The sequence below is a fragment of the Mixophyes fleayi genome, chromosome 2, assembly GCF_038048845.1.
Source record: "Mixophyes fleayi isolate aMixFle1 chromosome 2, aMixFle1.hap1, whole genome shotgun sequence".
Classification (NCBI taxonomy): Eukaryota; Metazoa; Chordata; class Amphibia; order Anura; family Limnodynastidae; genus Mixophyes; species Mixophyes fleayi.
Genome location: NC_134403.1, coordinates 142,483,062 through 142,500,538, shown reverse-complemented (window position 1 = coordinate 142,500,538; position 17,477 = coordinate 142,483,062). Strand labels below are relative to the sequence as shown.

The following is a 17,477-nucleotide window of genomic DNA, read 5'->3' as shown; positions in this document are numbered from 1 at the left end:
ACTACCAGCTTCTACTAGCAGTGGGTTCTCTGCTTTTATTATTTAAATAACAAAGATGCATATCTTGATCAAGAGCTTGACTATGTTTCAGTGGTAGAAACAATATTTTACCTACCCTAGACTTAAGCTAGTTTCTCACAGTCACTTAGGGTTGGATTCAAATCCCATCGAACAGCAGCCAGAAATCACAGTGACCTCTAGCTGTGCTCATATCCGGGTAGTACGGTGACGGAACATCACTGATTTTCCTGCACACCTCTATGGGGTGCGAATAAAAATCAGTGAAGTTACATCATTGCGGACTGCCTTCAGGACTGTTCCAGAGGCTCATCACACCGAATTGAATCCCCCTTTGTGCTCTCACATATTCAATATTAGTAATTTGCAAATGACGTCCCACAACAAAGCATCGATCATAGAGTATTCCAATGCTCATGTGACACAAAATTAGCATTAAATTGTTTGTCATTTGCAATATTTGTTCCCTTCCTAATGCAAAAATATTTGTTTTGCAGTTCATGTTCATGGCATTTCTTGTTGAAACCATGTATATCTGTTAGACTATACAATTTCTCAATTGAGCACAATTGTAATCACTCCAACCAAATTAATGCTCAAGACTCCTGGATTTGATCGCATCCACGTGATTAGCGATCATGTGAAAGTTTCGATGATCACTGCTGCTCTGAAAATAGAAGAAAAATTGGTGATTCCTTGAAGCCGACACAATACCAATAACATGTGAAAGTTACTGGGTAAAAATCTGGTTCTCTTCTGAGCTTCATTTGGAATACAAAGCAAGGAAAATATAATGCCAGCAACCTGGTTCACTGATAAATAAAATGGATCCAACATATAAGGATTCAGTTATCCTTATTTATTTAGATAATTCTGGCAAAAATATTGCATGTGGTTTTGTGAAGACTATAGCCATATTTAGACCGATCACATAACCCGTTAATCTTTTTCACAGCAAAGAGTCTTCTTACATACTTCCTGTACACAGACTCTGTGACCTAAATACACCAGGAGCCGTTAATATTGAAATAAATAGTTATTTACTAGCAAACTGTTTTTGAGTTTCGGCGGCAGGACATTAAGTAGTTAAATAGTATGAAAAGAAAATCAGAGAGCAAAATCAAACATGACCCTAAGGATTGGGGCTGTGCAAATATTAATCTAGTTACATAGCTTTTTAGCTTGAAAAAAAGACATATGTTTGTTTGTCAAGTTGAACTATTCATCCTCTAAATCCCTAGTCAGTTAATCCAGAGAAGGGAAAAAACAAACATAATCCAGCTAGTTCTAATAGGTAAAAAGATATTTATTGTTTCCATACAAACTACCTGACTACTGCCTGGATCGATAGATTGTTATATGATAATGTCTCTTCTTTAGTTAAATGGAGATCTTGCATAACTATCTGTTGCACTTCTCTCTACTCTCTCCAGTTCCAGGACAATTTTTTGTGAATTACTATCTCAAAATGATGATGAAGAGGCCTCATTAATGCTTGATAATGTAGTAAAATTATACTTTTCCATCATGACTCTATGTCCTACTTAATACAACATAAAATCATGCACTGTATACTGAACACTAATATTGCCAATTCTTTAAAATCTAAATATATCTGGATACATTACATATCATGGATTTATTGTGATACATGCCTTATTCAAGGTGCTAGTTGCATGCATAATTTAAGCCATAAATGCAAAAAATGCAATTTATCCAAATTGAATCGCATCTGCCATGTCACTGACCAGCTAATTAGCTTGTCTTGCATTTTGTATGTATTGCGCTACATAAACTTATGTGCATAGACAGAGAAACTCCATACTACTATATGCGTAAAAAATGACACAAAATTAGTGTTAAAACAGAACCTGGACTACACGATTTATAGTTTTAGTCCAGCTAGAGTATGTGCCATCAATATCTTCCACCAGCCAGTTTTCTATATTAAGAATTATCTTTAAATTATTTCTTTGAGACATAGGGCTATATTTACTAAGCTGCGGGTTTGAAAAAGTGGGGATGTTGCCTATAGCAACCAGATTCTAGCTGTCATTTTGTAGAATGTACTAAATAAATGAGATCTAGAATCTGATTGGTTGCTATAGGCAACATCCCCACTTTTTCAAACCCGCAGCTTAGTAAATATAGCCCATAGTGTCAAAGGCTTTAATAAAGTCTAAATATAACATATTGCTGAATAAGAAACCAAATGTCCAGATATATATTAAGCATTATCCATTTATTGCAATAAGGTGTGCCCAACTGACCAGATAAAGCCAGTACAAATAATTTATACCCTTCTATTCATCTATAGCTAGTGTCCACAAAGAATTCACTAGGTAACATTACACATCTGAAGAAAAGTTTTGCTGCTGGGATAAGACATCTCCCATCCTCAGATATTTATGTTATGTCACATACACACAGAAAAAGACTTTACCAGTGCTGCACACTATTTGAAACATTCCATTATCCATATCACTACTAGGGCTGAAAGTAAGTCACTAACCCTTTAATTGCCTGAACAATACATATCCACAACCGTCTCAGTGTCCAAATTTCTCCTCGCTCCCTGGTAAAATGCAAGTAGATTTGTTTTACATGATCAGACTTTCAGAAATCCATGTTTACCATTTATGGTTAGATTATTTTGAAATGCATAATTTTAAATATGGTCAGTAACAATCCCTCAAATATCCTCCCCAATGCGAATGTTATACTCGGTGGACCATTGTCAGATTTCAAGCCAACTAGTCAAGGTGCTTAATTAATGCCCTTTCTAATGAGACTTCTGGCAACCATACTTTTGCATTGGTTTAGGTGCCTATAGCACTAGGATACTATGAATACACTACACCCTATTCCTTAGTACACAGAGAGGAAAACATTTGTAAGAACTCTGCAGTCTTATTGTCCCTTGTGCGCAACTTCCCATTTTAATTTATAGGAAACCAATATGTTCAGTGTTTCCTCATTTTCTTCTCTTCCCACAAAATGTTGGTGTTAAACTGCAGATTTACATTTTTGATATATCATCATGGATATGGAATGATTATGCTCCTTCATACCCCCCCATCTCCCAATTGTGTGTCAATGACAACCAGGAGCCATTTCAGTTCCTGGCTCAGCAATGTGCACAAGTAGTGGTAAAAACTGCAAGCTGTTTGCACAATACAAAAGCAATGGAAAATGTTGTTATTCCAAAAGCCCAAAGAGATGTATCCTTACAATTTCGGACCAGTAAGTGGTCAGGTATCTTGCACTGGATAGCTGAATCAGCTACTCCATGCAAGGAATTATTCTAAGATCCATGGTGAAGAGTATCTGTTAGTAATACTGCTATTGCAGTTACTAACAGACCCAGATGCCATTGAAGTGATTAGTATTAAAAATAGGGGAATCCTATTTGAGCCTCTGATGACTCAAAAAATATTATTAATTATATTATTATTATTATTATTATTATTCTCTACTTATATTGCCCTAGCATACTCAGTAGTGCTTTATAAATGGGAACAAACACAGTAAAATAAAAGGACATAACAAAGTAACAAAGAAGTAAGAGGTGCCCTGCACACAATCTCTCACAATATACAAAGATCAACAACAACAAATGAAAAATGAGTTTAAGAAAAAACTCTGTATCTGCTCCTATAGCTCTTTAAGACCTGGATTTAAAGGACACAAATAAGGATTATATCCTTTAAGGATTAGACATTTCAGGATACATTTCTAAGATTGCTCTGAATATGTAAACATGACAATGGGAAAAGAATGCTATTTGTGCATGTTTCCCCTAGCTAATGAGCATGACATAAAAAGTTAGCTATTTCAATATGTTAAGTAAACAAACATGTAAATCAAAAGTATACATTTTTGCATTTTTGTTACAATATTTGTCATTTCTAAAAAAGCAAAAAACAAAACAAACCTAGTATTGTTATTCTCTCTTTTCAGCAGTTTCTTTTTTTTGTTTTGCTTTGAAACAAGCTACATTGGTTTCATTAATTCTGTTTTGTTTTCATTCCCTTAGCTTAAAGGAGACCCAGGGCAAGTTTAAAAAAACAACAAAATAATAGTTGTTTAAGCCTTATAGTTAAATAATCAAAAAGGGAGTTAAGGGAACAAACTTTGACATGCAGTAAATAAATAATGGGTGAAACAAACAATTGAAACAATGTTTGCCTACATACCCACGTACATTTAAAAAACCTTATTTTAGTGCATGTTAAAACGCAATAAAAGGCATATAAACCATGTTACACTTATGTACACATTGGTTATGCATGTAGAGATTAATGTATAGTGCTCAACGTCAGTGATGTGCATCAGGTGCACTGAAATAGAACAAGTAGTGTTCTATATACCGTGATGTGTAGCAACTTGAATGGACATAAAGATGCAAAAATGTATGGTCTCACATGCTTTTATTTTCACATGCAGTTAACATCAATTAAAATGCACATTGAAGTCATATTTTTACATCCACTGGGTACTTCGCTTTAAAGTGTGTCCTACCATTCAAATATCCGGAATACCAAGTTGTCAACATTTGTTACTAAATATTTTTATTAATATTTATTAAACACAACACAAGGTTCACTAAGTATAATGTTTGTAGCGGCATATTTTGGAGTAATGACACTTTGCTTCACCGTGACTGAGAACTTCTATATCTCAAAATGCGACAGAGAGAAAAAGAAGCCAACCATGTTTCTCCACCAATACTGAGGTGTTACCCACTTAGAATTATCTGGGGAAGAGTAATCACAGGAACTTTTTGCTTAGAATTCAAATTACGAAAAGAGATAGAAAGTTTCTTAGGTTAGTGATGCACTACTATACTATCATATTAAAACACACATTTTTTTTTAAATTAATTCTATTATTAACACACATCTTTAATGCATCTCATGCAGTTTGAAATCTGTAGCGCATCATTATCATAGAAACTTTCTTTCGCTGTTGGTAATATGAAATCCTAGCTTAAAACACAAACATTTTTTCCTATCTCACCTAGTTTATATTTGTAATAAATTGATTTTTGATAAAGTATTTTATTCTGTAGTGTGCATAGCTTCACTACTCTTGTCCATTGAAGGATCAAAGAATCCTTTCTTCCCTCAATACAGACTACTATACAGAAGGTCATCTTACTGATGTGGGGTATAACTTCCTTGTGTGGTTTACTTAACAGATCAAGCCTTGTTCCCTTTTTGATATACTGATGTGGTACTTTTGAACAGTTTTATAGGATACCACTGCTTTTTTCTGCTAGTAATAATGACGGATTTTCAAGTGACTCAGTCCTGATGGTGGAATTAACTGTATCTCTCTATTTGGGATTAACCACATGTGGACTTAGTTTGGAAAAGGGATGTAAACGATAGTTCTAGAAATTGTGGGTCTTTGTTACACTTGCTAATATTACGTGACGCCAGATCATAACAGAACTGCACCTCGTTTGATAACAGAGGTGGAGCCAATTCAGAGTTTGGATATGTATGGTGCTTACTTAGAGTGTGACTGCTTGTTACAGATAGAGGTGTAATATTTTCTGGCTTACTGATTTGGGAGTACCAAATATTATACTAGAGGTTATAACAAAATCTTTAAGGTGGCTAATATTGAGAACAAAGAACTGTGCCAATTAAGGTGGCTTCTTTTTTGACATTTTTTGATTTAGCATTGTGCATGGACTGAATTTTGAACAATATTTTTTATAGTTCTGTGGATATTCTCTATACATTACATATCAATTGATATTGAGTACAATACTGATTATAACACTGTAATATTTTCTTGGATTCAATTATTATCCAAAAGAGGTGAGTGTGTATTGACATTTTTTGGTGAATACTATAAAAATGTCTTCTGGGTTGCAATCTCACAAACTGATGTGCTTTTGTGAATAGTGTTTAGTCTCAGACTTGCAACAACTTCAAACAACGCTTAGTCCTTTTTATTTCTTTATTTGTACAGTAATTGGTCAAATGTCATTTCTATACATGTTGTAAATCAGGTTTGTGAAATAGGGGGTACAGTGGCGCTAAACATTATTCACCCCCATTGGTATTCTTCACATTCTATTTTCTTACATGTTGGGATCAAATTTGATTTATTCTGGGATTATTGTCACGAATACAAAATAAAATGTTATGTGAAATCCAAAAAAGAAAAATTCTATAGAGTGGTTTTCTAATTAGAAAATAAAGGAATACAATAGTTGGTTGCATAACTATCTACCCACTTTACTAATATGCATCACAATAAACACTAGAACAATCACTTGTCTTTAAAGGTCACCTAACTTGAGTCCACCTGCGAACAATTAAAGTGTTTCAATTGATTTCCAATTAAATATACTCACAGTTGGTAAATGTATTTCCAATCTTGTTGTCTTGTTACAACTATAAAAAAACATCAATGCAAATCTGCTCTTTGGAGTTCAGGTCCTATTATAGATGAAAATTATGTCATCAAAATTTAACATCAAGTGAGTTTAGAACCACATAATTGGAATCCACCTTTGAACATAAGTAATTAATATTTATTAAATACTATCAAGTAGAAGGGGATATGGTACAACTGTTAAATTGTCTCCAACAGATCGTCCTCCAAAACTGATCATCCATGCCAGAAGAGCACTTACTATGGAGACTTATGACAACTATGAGAGAGTTGCAGTCTTCATGGCAGATATTGTAGAAACTGTCCATGGGACAATAACAAATGTGCACTTTTTGTATAAAGAAAACCATTACTGAAGAAAACTCACATGGTCCCCATCTAACCTGATACAGTTCAAGCAATGCTGCTAAGAAGAATGGGTGATAATTGCAGTGTCCAGATCTAAAAATAGACTCACAGCTGTAAACACAGCTAAAGGAACTTAAACCATAAAAACAAGGAAGTGTGATTACTTAGGTAATATTAGGTAATACACTACAATGTTTTCAGCCAATTAATGGGACAATAAGATGATAGCACGTTAGTGTGTACGATGCAACGATGAACGATAATCATTCCAAAGTCCATCGTATTATTGAACAACATTTTTAAACTGGACTTATAATCTCCATCATCGCTAGAACAATGTCATTCCAATTCTGCAGTGTGTACGCACTCATGATCATGATACCCATAAAGTTTACAGAGTCATGATGTTTTCAGTCAATGGTTATGACAGATGAAGAGTACAGATCTGAAGGTAAATCTTGTAAAACATATATAGTGTGTACACATGAATTGGCATACTGATCGGAATTTTGTTTTAAAAAAAAATCAGTGGTTGGTAAAATCGTTATAAATAACAAATCAGGAGAAAATTTCTGTAGTTTGTACCAAGCCTTAGATGTGAGTTGTCATTCTAACTATATTATCAGGGGATAAGAACAGGGCAGCTCATCCTCATCAGGTATAATTGCTTAACTAATGAAGTGTTTGAATGTCAGTCTCTGTTTCTGAAGAATCTCTGCTTGGAATGGTTTATCCTGAATTGTTGTTGGATCAATTAGATTGTAAACTAATTTTAGCAGGGACATCTTTACCTCCTATTTCATGTTATTTTATGTTATTTATTTGTATCATAATGCCCTCAGTGTACAGCGCTGCATAATATGTTGACACTTTATCAATGAAGGATAGTATTATTATTATTATTATTAATAATAATAATAATAATAATAATAATAATAATGATGATGATGATGATGATGATGATGATAATAATAATAATATGACTTATTCTGTTGGAAGATAAAGAATAGAAAGATGTTAATCCACAACAACTGTGGAATTTAATCAGGTTGAAAGAATCATTCAGAAGATTTTGCCTATTCTTTTTAATGATTACGTTTTCTTTAAAGTGTTTTGGGGTATTTGCAAGTTTATAACTAGAAGAACTCAGATTACAGTGTCTTTTAGTCGTTTTGTGAATAATGAAAGAAGTAAAACACCAACATATTTAAATTATTTAAGATTAATTCAAAAGTGGATTTACTGATCCGACCCAATTAGTGTATATAACCAGTAACACCCGGAATGCGATCCCGTCATCACTTGTCTGTTCTTAGGTGCAGTAAGTGGGTTGAACTGACAGACACTTACGTAATAGAATTTTTGATCATCTACTGTTTTTAGTGTTTATAATTCTAAAGCTGCCAATGCATCTAAACAATTAATTGAACAACATGCTGCTAATGTGTCAGGTTTCTCATTTCATGCTACACCAGAAGCAATGCTTCCTCCATGTGGGGGTAATATAGCTAATATTCTGTCTAGCAAGGAGTTATATTGGATTGTTTTTGCCTGGGGACATGCAAACCAACCGTTATAAATGTATCAGCTATTATTTTGAGTTATCAAACTAACATTCTTTTTTGCAACACTTGTTACTGTGTGTTTTTAATAAATGTGCATATTATTTGTATATTATTTTATGTTTGCTGCTTGAACACGTATTGATTGCTTGAATATCCACTTCTCTTGCATAAGACTTTACATGTTGTTTGTAAGTAATGTGTAGTTATATATTAAGGGGCAGTATCACTTCGTTTTACCTATGACCAAGAGCTCCCCCTATAAAGTTTTATAAATAAAAAGGATTATTAATGTTTGACATATTTTATTCTGGAATGTGTGTAATGCTTCATTACTATTGAAGGAACTTAGTTGCTTTCCTTCCCTAGCAGTTATCATCGGCCTGGTGTTTAAGTAGTGCTCATCAGTCTGTCTGGTGAGCATTGTATTTTCTTTGCATGGACAATGTAATGCAAGGTTACAGTTGGTAAACATGAAAAGATCATGAAACGGAGACTGCGTCTATTATTTTCCTCAAATTGTATAATAATAGAAAGGTGAAAGAAGCTAATATGTGAGCATTTTGGTGTCATAACACAGGTAAGAAAGGCTTACCAAGGATTTACACTTTAGCATCCAGTGTATTGATAGCTCGAAGCGACTGTTGGTCACATAAAAGGGTCACACTTTCATTTGAGACACCAGGAAATCCTATGAATATTTACCTTTACCTTCTGTTTCGTGCCATTTGATGTAATTTGTTTATGTAATGAACCACTCAGTGTACAGCGCTGTGTAGTAGGACAGTGCTTTATAAATAAAAGATGATTATAATACTTTATGAAATTTGCAGCCATGCACACATCTTTGCATACAACAGGAGAGGAGGAACAAGAGGAGACCTGTATTTTCAAACTGCACTTTCCTGCTATAAATGAGATCATTCGGTTGTCATGTAAATATTTAAGCTTGTGAACCAGATCATTGATTGATGTGACTTTCTTTTTAAGGGATATAACCAGCACTTTTTATTCTCACTGTGATAGGACAGATTTTTGTAGCAACAAGATTACTGTTTAGCATTAGACTTACCTCTGGTACCATATGCTATGCATACAGTAGGGCAGTGGCACAACTATTAACTTTTTAATGTCCCAGGGCAAAATATACCACTGGGGATACTTTAACTTGTAGATGTGACAGTGCAAAGAATTAAGGACATAATGGACATGCTGTAAGGAGAGAATGGTAATACTGTAATTTACATGGGAATAGCCATGGAAGCAATCAATGCTGTTGTTCATTTCATTCACCACATGACCCTTTAGTCAAAACAGGAATTTGTATATATGTATATCACAGTAAACAAATGAAGTATGGAAGGCAAAGAATAACCCATCATTGTAATAGTATAATGAACGCCAGAGGCCTGATTCATTAAGGAAAGTAAAGCAATAAAATTAGTAACTTTGAACCTTGGCATAACCATGTTGCATTGGAGGGGGAGGTAAATTTAAAATGTGAGGACATATTTATAGTTGGGGTAGAGCATGTCCTAGATCAACTTTTAATGTCAATGTAAAAATAAAGCTATCAAGTATTTGCATTCTACACAAAAAAACAGCCAGTATTTTCCTTATGTGCAAAATAATAAACTCATTTGCACCCCATGCATTGTAACATGGTTTTGCCAAGGTTCAAAGTTACTCATTTTTTTGCTTTACATTCCTTAATGAATCAGACCCCATGAATATAGATTTCCAGTTTTAGTAAGGGATCCCTATGGTAAACTCATATGGTGTTCCATTCTCTGCATGGAGAACAGTGAAACTGAGATGAAACTTCATATTTAGCTATGTGTCAGAAAAATATATAGGGGTAGATATGGCTCAGTGTTTTTTTACTGTACTATACACTTTATAATATATATATATATTTGCTATATACTTTATTATTTATGTCCAATTATCAGTATGTACACAATTACACCAACCAAAGTAGTTGTGTCCAAAATTATTAATGTCAGCAACTCCTTCAATGATTCTCCTGACCTTGAGCAACATATGTTCACATATTGCAGTGTTTATGCATCACTTTGAAGGCTGATCAAACTGTTGCTAGTATGTCTGTGAATGTTACAAAATATTCTTTCACAACTGCTATTTCAGCTATCACTTAATATGATAGCACACATTTTTGATGTTACATTTCTCATGAATGCTAATGACTAATTGTAATATTTTTTTGTTGATACAATAGTTTGTAATCTTTTCATGATGGGGATCTCTTTAATTGCTTATTATTGATTGTTAGGCTAGGGACACACTATACAAAATTTCTCCCCATGCGATATCCTTAACGATATTACCAATGATAAATAAAAAAAAGGTCCCGATCAGCATGCCGATTCATATGTACACACTTAACACATTTTACACAATTTACTTTCAGATCTGTGTTCTTCATCTGTCATAACCATTGGCTGAAAAGATTGTGACTCTGCACACTCCATAGAGATCTATGGACACTGCCGGTCGCGAGTGGATACACACTGCATGATTTGGAACTACATCGTTCCGCCATTGAATGAGATTTTTAGTTCAGTTTAAAACTCAAATGAAACGATACGATGAATTTTAGAACAATAATCTTTCATTTTAGCAGTGTACCCACTAATGTGATATCGGGCTGAACACTCATTTATCATGTGATTGGCCTGATAGTAGGCTTGAAACCCTGTAGTGAGTACCCAATTTAACATCATTTCATTTAATCCCCATTGTATGCATTTTGTTTCAGAAAAGCATTATGTGCAGCCTGTGATAGTCTAAAAATATATAGACTACCTTATACCTAGCAATGAATCACATTAAGCTGTGATATTTCCAATCAGCAACTCTGATAGAAATCACAAAACATAGGGCCAAAATACACCTTAATGCAAATCATAATCTGTAATAAAAAGTCAAAGAAAAAAAACTAACCTAAAACATTTAGAAGCACAAATATTTTATCTTTTAAAATCTATGTTATCTCAATCAGAAACTATGGACACCAATAATAATTTTATACCTCTTTTCTGACACATCACCAAAAAACTAAATATAAATTTCACGTTATGTTAGAAAATTACTTATATACGTCTTATTATTTTAGCTATGCAATTAGTTGTGGACATATAATAATATATATATATTATATAATAGTAACCAATGGTCTATTTTGTCAATTGCAAATAGCGCAGAAATGTGTAAAGCTTTTATTCTGTAGTAGTGTGACAAATAAACAGAAAATATGCTAATTTTAAAATGACATTTTAATGGCATCTGGTTCAGTAAGGAAGGACATGAAGCTCAGTGTCTATGCACTAATGATTCTAGAGAGATTGTGATGACTAGATGTAGGAAGAAGATAAAAGGAAAACAATAAAAGACGCCCTCATGTAATCCATTAAATGTAGAAAAAGCCTTAAGTATAAGAAATTTACAAAACTAAAATTGGTTTTGCTTTAATGAAAATAGGATTGTGGTAAATGTACAGATGGAGTCATGGCTATCTAACATTCTAAATGGTTATGGGGGGTTTTTCTGTAGAGAAAGATATCTGAGCTGACCCTTTTATCATACCTGTGAAATCATATTGTTATACTGGTCTGATGGATCACCTCTATGCGCCCCAAACACAAGATCTAGGATTCTATAAATCGAATAGCAGCTTGCATACGGCTGTTATTCCACTCAATTGTGTTAGGTGTTAGTGGCATTAACTGCACCTGCTCTACAATTGGGCTCACCAGGTAAACCCTAGTAAAGTCATAATGAAATAATTAGGTTTCCCAGCATTTGCCATCCACTGAATGTAAAAGCATTCAGCATGTATCCATTCTCCACAATTAGATCACATTGAATGCAGAGCCGGAGATTGATGGAGCCAGTCACTGAATCAATTCCTTGAGCTGCCCTGACTCCCTTCAGATGTCACTGACAGCTGTCATTTCAAGGTGTCATGTATATATGTATACTACAGCTCAGAGTAATTTGAGCGTCACACATATGGAATTTGGATGATCTGAGAAGTGAGGGAGTGGTCCAAATACCTATAAAACATATAAAATTATTTATGGGACAGGCCACTTGTGCCAAAAGATGACATAGCATCGTGTGTAGCCAGCAGCAGAATGTAAAAGACGGTTAAAAAATGCAGTCATGGTTAATATGTGTAAAAATCATGCCTGCGGTGTACAGCTTCCTAAGAACCAAACATTATATATTTTCTACAAGTAGCAGATATTGCTGTGAGAAACCCATGAGCACAAGGGGAAATGCCACTAAGAGCAAATATATCTCTGACTATGTAATAACAGTGCAAACATTGTGCGGTATATTTACTAAACTGCAGGTTTCATAAACTGTAGATGTTGCCTATAGCAACCAATCAGATTCTGGCTGTCCTTTTTTAAAATGTACTGAATAAATGATAACTAGAAGCTGCTTGGTTGCTACAGGCAACATCTCCACTTTTTCAAACCCACAGTTTAGTAAATCTAGCCCAATGTGTTGTAAATACATAGAAAAGGCCATTGGACCAAAAATATGTGTAAGTTTCATATGAAAAGTCGTCACTGAACATAAAGCTTAAGAAATATCCTTGGGGCTATCTGATGACTGTTATCTACAATGCTATTTGCACAACCTAAGTTAAGACACACCATACTTACACAAAAGCATATGTGAGTAAGAAAATCTAATATTATATGGCAAAGTATAAGACACTGTTGTTATCAGCCATTTTACAGTATGTACTCATGAGGGATTTAATATCTTCCCCTGGTGTGTTGTCCTAATTTCCATTTAGGGGAACTTCAGTGCTTGGCAAAACCATTTTTATATTTATGGCAGTTTTAAAGTTACACATACCAAAATGGAATAGACTGCATTCATAATCAGTGTAATGTTTGTTAAAACTGCCATGGGTGTAAAAGCAGTGAGGAATGCTTTGTGGAGTAAACCAACACAGGTAGATGTTAAACCACCCATGACCTATATATGTACATCCAAACTCTTAGATGGTTCTCCTTCAATATACTTACAGAACAGAAGATTAATGCCTCACTCAGAATAATTTTTACTATATGATTAGTGTGGCTCCATTTTCTGCTCCTATACCCAATTTTTTTGACAGAAATAATGTCATAAGCTTCTGAGCATTTTTCTAAAGAGCGTCATCTAAGTGAATTGAGAGGCGTATTATGAGCTGTAAAGTTGCTTAAAAACAAACAGATCTGTCTGGATGTAGTCTAATATACAACTATATTTTCCCCCATATCTCAAACTGATATGAAATATCTTTTTCTTTTAACCACGTAAATGTTGTATAGTTATGAAAGTTAGTTCTGAAGTTATTAATATACTAGGTCTTTCATGTAAATAACTTGCTCGTTAGGCTTACTATCCTTTCATAAAATGTAAAATAAACACAAAAAATATGGAATACAGTTACTTGATCTTTGATGTTATATCCATTTAAAATTTACGTTAAGTAATTTAATTTCATATTTGACTTAAGCAGAAGAATGAACCACGTGGCTTTTTTAATTTTATTTAAGATTTATAAATTTGATAAATGTCTACTGGTTTTTTTTTCTTGTCTGCTGGGTAGAATCTACTAATTATAGAGCTAATCTGACTGATTGGATTTGGCAATTATGTTAATTGCTTACCGCAACATTTGGTAGCTGTCAGTCTGAGAGCATGTTATATCACTGGCTCTTCTTCGTTATATAAATAATAAATAGTGGCACGATTGGGTTAATACAGAACAGAGCATTTGACCAAACTTATTGGGCAATGTCGGCATTGAAAAATGTTCTATAGTAGAACAAATCACCATTACTATTTATTTTTTAACTGTACTAGAAAACTTAGAATCTGAATGCTTACTATGGGTTACAATAATTCTTTATGCACTATTACATGAGCGCCACTGTTCAAAAATATCCCGTAATGTGTCTGAACAGACCATGAAAGCTGCATTTATTAACATAACTGTTGTGGCAAGAATTTTTTGTTTGTGCTAAACCTTTTGCACATTACACAATGTTTTAGGACCAAAACGTATCCTGTAGCCTGAAATGCTGTTTGTTATGCTAAAATAAATAAAAATAAATAGGACTTGACAGAACTTTTTTGTTTGATGTCATTCATTGGTTTCAATGACTGTATACGTTTTATGAGCAGTCATCAATGCATTTCTGGCACCTATAAATTTGAACTATTATCTGCAAACATATATATAGCATACTTGCCAACTTTTAAAACCTGTCCTCCGGGAAATCTCGGAGGACAGGTCATGTGGTGACACCATTGCGTCACCATAGCACCCCCTACTATAAAACCCCCCCAAAAATTCACTGCATTGAAAAGTGGAAGCGTGGCTTAATGGCGTGATTGTCTCATTAAGCCCCGCCTCCACAAGTGTGTGGGAGATTGCCTGCTCTTATGGAAGTCCCGGAGGATCCCGGAAATTCTGGGTGAGTAGGCAAGTATGAATTATACAGTAGGCGTCATATTTTATATAAATGTTTCTTTGGTATATTAATAGTTTTCACAATCTGGACATTATTGTGTCTAGTATCTCAGTAAATATTTTTAGATTACTATTACCTAAGTTCTATTACCATTTTGACAAATGCTAATGCTGGGTTCTCTCTGGTGGACACAGAGCAGGGAGAGGATAACGCACAGAGGACATATTGAATCCCTCAGGGGTACTCATCCTTATATATTGTAGATTAAAGCATCACTCACATTGCATTTGTAGGGTTTTTTTTTATATTACTGAATGTTAATTGCTTTTAAAATATGTCTTTTGCATATTCCTTCCTCAAAGATGCATATCCTAACTCTGAACTGAGGTATGAATGGACTAATGTGACCCACAAATCCGTGGTAGTGGCAGAAGATGGTTCTCGTTTAAATCAGTACCATTTAATTGGCCAGACTGTAGGAACTGAGAACATCAGCACAAGCACAGGTAAGAAATATGGATAATGCATGGACTTTTTCCATTGATAATGACATACCTCCTGTAACACTTATAATGAATTAGCATGTAAAATCTCTTATGAAGCAGGGCTCCACAATCCTTTGTTTTCATGTCTGCATTTATTTTGCCTACTTTGTGTGTTCTGGATTACATATGTCGTGCTATATGTATGTCTTATTTCCCCACTGCCCAGTGCTGCATAGCACTGTGGCACCTTACAAATCAACTATAATAATAATAAGAAGGTACAGTATAGACAGAAGAATAAAGCTTAGGTGTACAGCTCACCATACTGCTGCAATATCCCTGGATGTTTACATTAATAAAATAAAATATAAAGAAGGTCCTTTGCAAAAGAATAGTACAGTACAAATGCTATTTTTTTCTCTTTTGAGTCATCATGCACTTCCCTTTGCACCAGGCTTTGTACCTCTGTGCTAAGTTTTTAAAGCCAAACGGTAACTTGAGTGAAAATCAATATGCTTTTAAGTGGATTGCAAAAGCACAAAACTTACATTGCATCCATGTGCCCAGTATATTTAAAGAGAATAAAACTGCATTACCACCGTATAGAAAATATTTTACTATTGTTCAGATTGTGATTAACCATCCCACCCCCTGCTGCCATTTTAAAGTGGTGAGCAGCATTGATTTGGCATTTGTGTTACAAAAGCAGCAGGGGGAGGGTAAGATATTTTCTGTAGGTGGTAGGGCAGTTTTAAAGACCAGCCAAACTTGAAGGTGTTCCTTATTTTATGGAAAAATTATATACGGTGTAAAAGGCTGGCCTTTAAAGACTTACCAAACTATCAGCTCAGAGGTAGGATTAATCAGATTTTTCAATGAAGTGTCATTTGCATAGCCTATCTGGCCAGCAGTTACATTTCAAATTGTGGTTGTTTCATACATAGAACACTAATGAACAGATACAGGGGCATATTTATTATCTACCACTTTTTTTCCACAATCATTTTTATTCATAATCGCAATGATAAGGAATAACCATGAGCATTTATTAAAAGTGTTCTGCCAGGACAGCAGTAATGATAAATGGCTGTCCTGGGGAAAACCTAGCCTTGTCCTATGTCTTTCTATGGTCACTATCGCAATAGTGACCCTTTGCGATAGTGACCAGAGAGGAGAGCAGGTAAAATGCGGTGAGGGATCCGAAGATCCTTCTACCACAATGCTCTTCACCATAGCCATCTGGAACAAGTTCGGAAAATCTTTTATTGTTGAATGATCCAAAATAACAGTCCCTATAGAAAGCTATGTGGACTGCTTTTGCGTTAAAAGAGACAGGGACATCTCCGATATCTGTTGTGATGCCCTAGTCATAAATTAACAGGATACTTATTATGCAGCTATCCCCTCAAAACAGCTGTTTGTGGGTGATGTTAATGAAAAATATGATTGATAATTAGGGCCCACAGCTACTTATTGAAGGAAGTCATATGCACCAAACAATGAAGTAAAATCTGGAAGAGAGATCGAAAAATCTTTATTGCAATTTTTTTAAAAAATTAAAACTAGACATCCTGGGCCTGATTTAGAGTCTGACGCAAGTCCTTCTGATCAGTAGAAAAACACTTTTGGCCAAATATCTGTCTCAGTTTGCACTCCCACTGAGACAAATCTCTGTGCTTAGAGAGGTGGAACAGGGAAGGTAGTGGTCTATGTAAAGGCACTTTACATGCTATTCTGAGTTGAATGCAGCCATAGATAGGTCTCTAAGAGACGCATCTTTTGCGGGTGCTTTTAGCTGGTGCAAAAGACCTTGCTGTAATAAAAAAACTAAGTAAAAAAATAATTAACTTTTTTAAAAAAAAGGCATGCACCTGTTTTTCAGCCAGGGGGGCCATATTTGTAACATCCCCAAATCTTCTTGCTTGATTGAAGGAAAATAAAAAAATTGCATGACCGCCGTAAACATTTTCTACATAGTAGAAGCTACTATGCTATAGTGCTGGTTTTCCTAGTGCTGGTTCCGTGAAAATAGGGGGGACCCCATCTAAAATTTTTCCCCGATTTTCACAGAACCAGCAATAGTCTGGCAGCACTAGGGTTAAGACGGAATAGAGGGGGGCACCACGCTTTTTTTTTTTTAACTT

At 34.7% G+C, this 17,477-nt stretch overlaps 2 protein-coding genes across 2 annotated transcripts in view; one reads left to right on the top strand and one right to left on the bottom strand.

Moving 5' to 3' along the window:
• The window catches only part of GABRA5 (gamma-aminobutyric acid type A receptor subunit alpha5), a 141,785-nt gene that overhangs the window by 62,886 nt on the left and 61,422 nt on the right, over nt 1–17,477 (top strand). The window contains exon 7 of the mRNA XM_075200114.1: nt 15,211–15,354. Coding sequence (XP_075056215.1) covers nt 15,211–15,354 — 144 coding nt within the window. The remainder of the gene's footprint in view (nt 1–15,210; nt 15,355–17,477) is intronic.
• The window catches only part of GABRB3 (gamma-aminobutyric acid type A receptor subunit beta3), a 287,252-nt gene that overhangs the window by 264,312 nt on the left and 5,463 nt on the right, over nt 1–17,477 (bottom strand). The gene's annotated exons all lie outside the window — the stretch shown is intronic.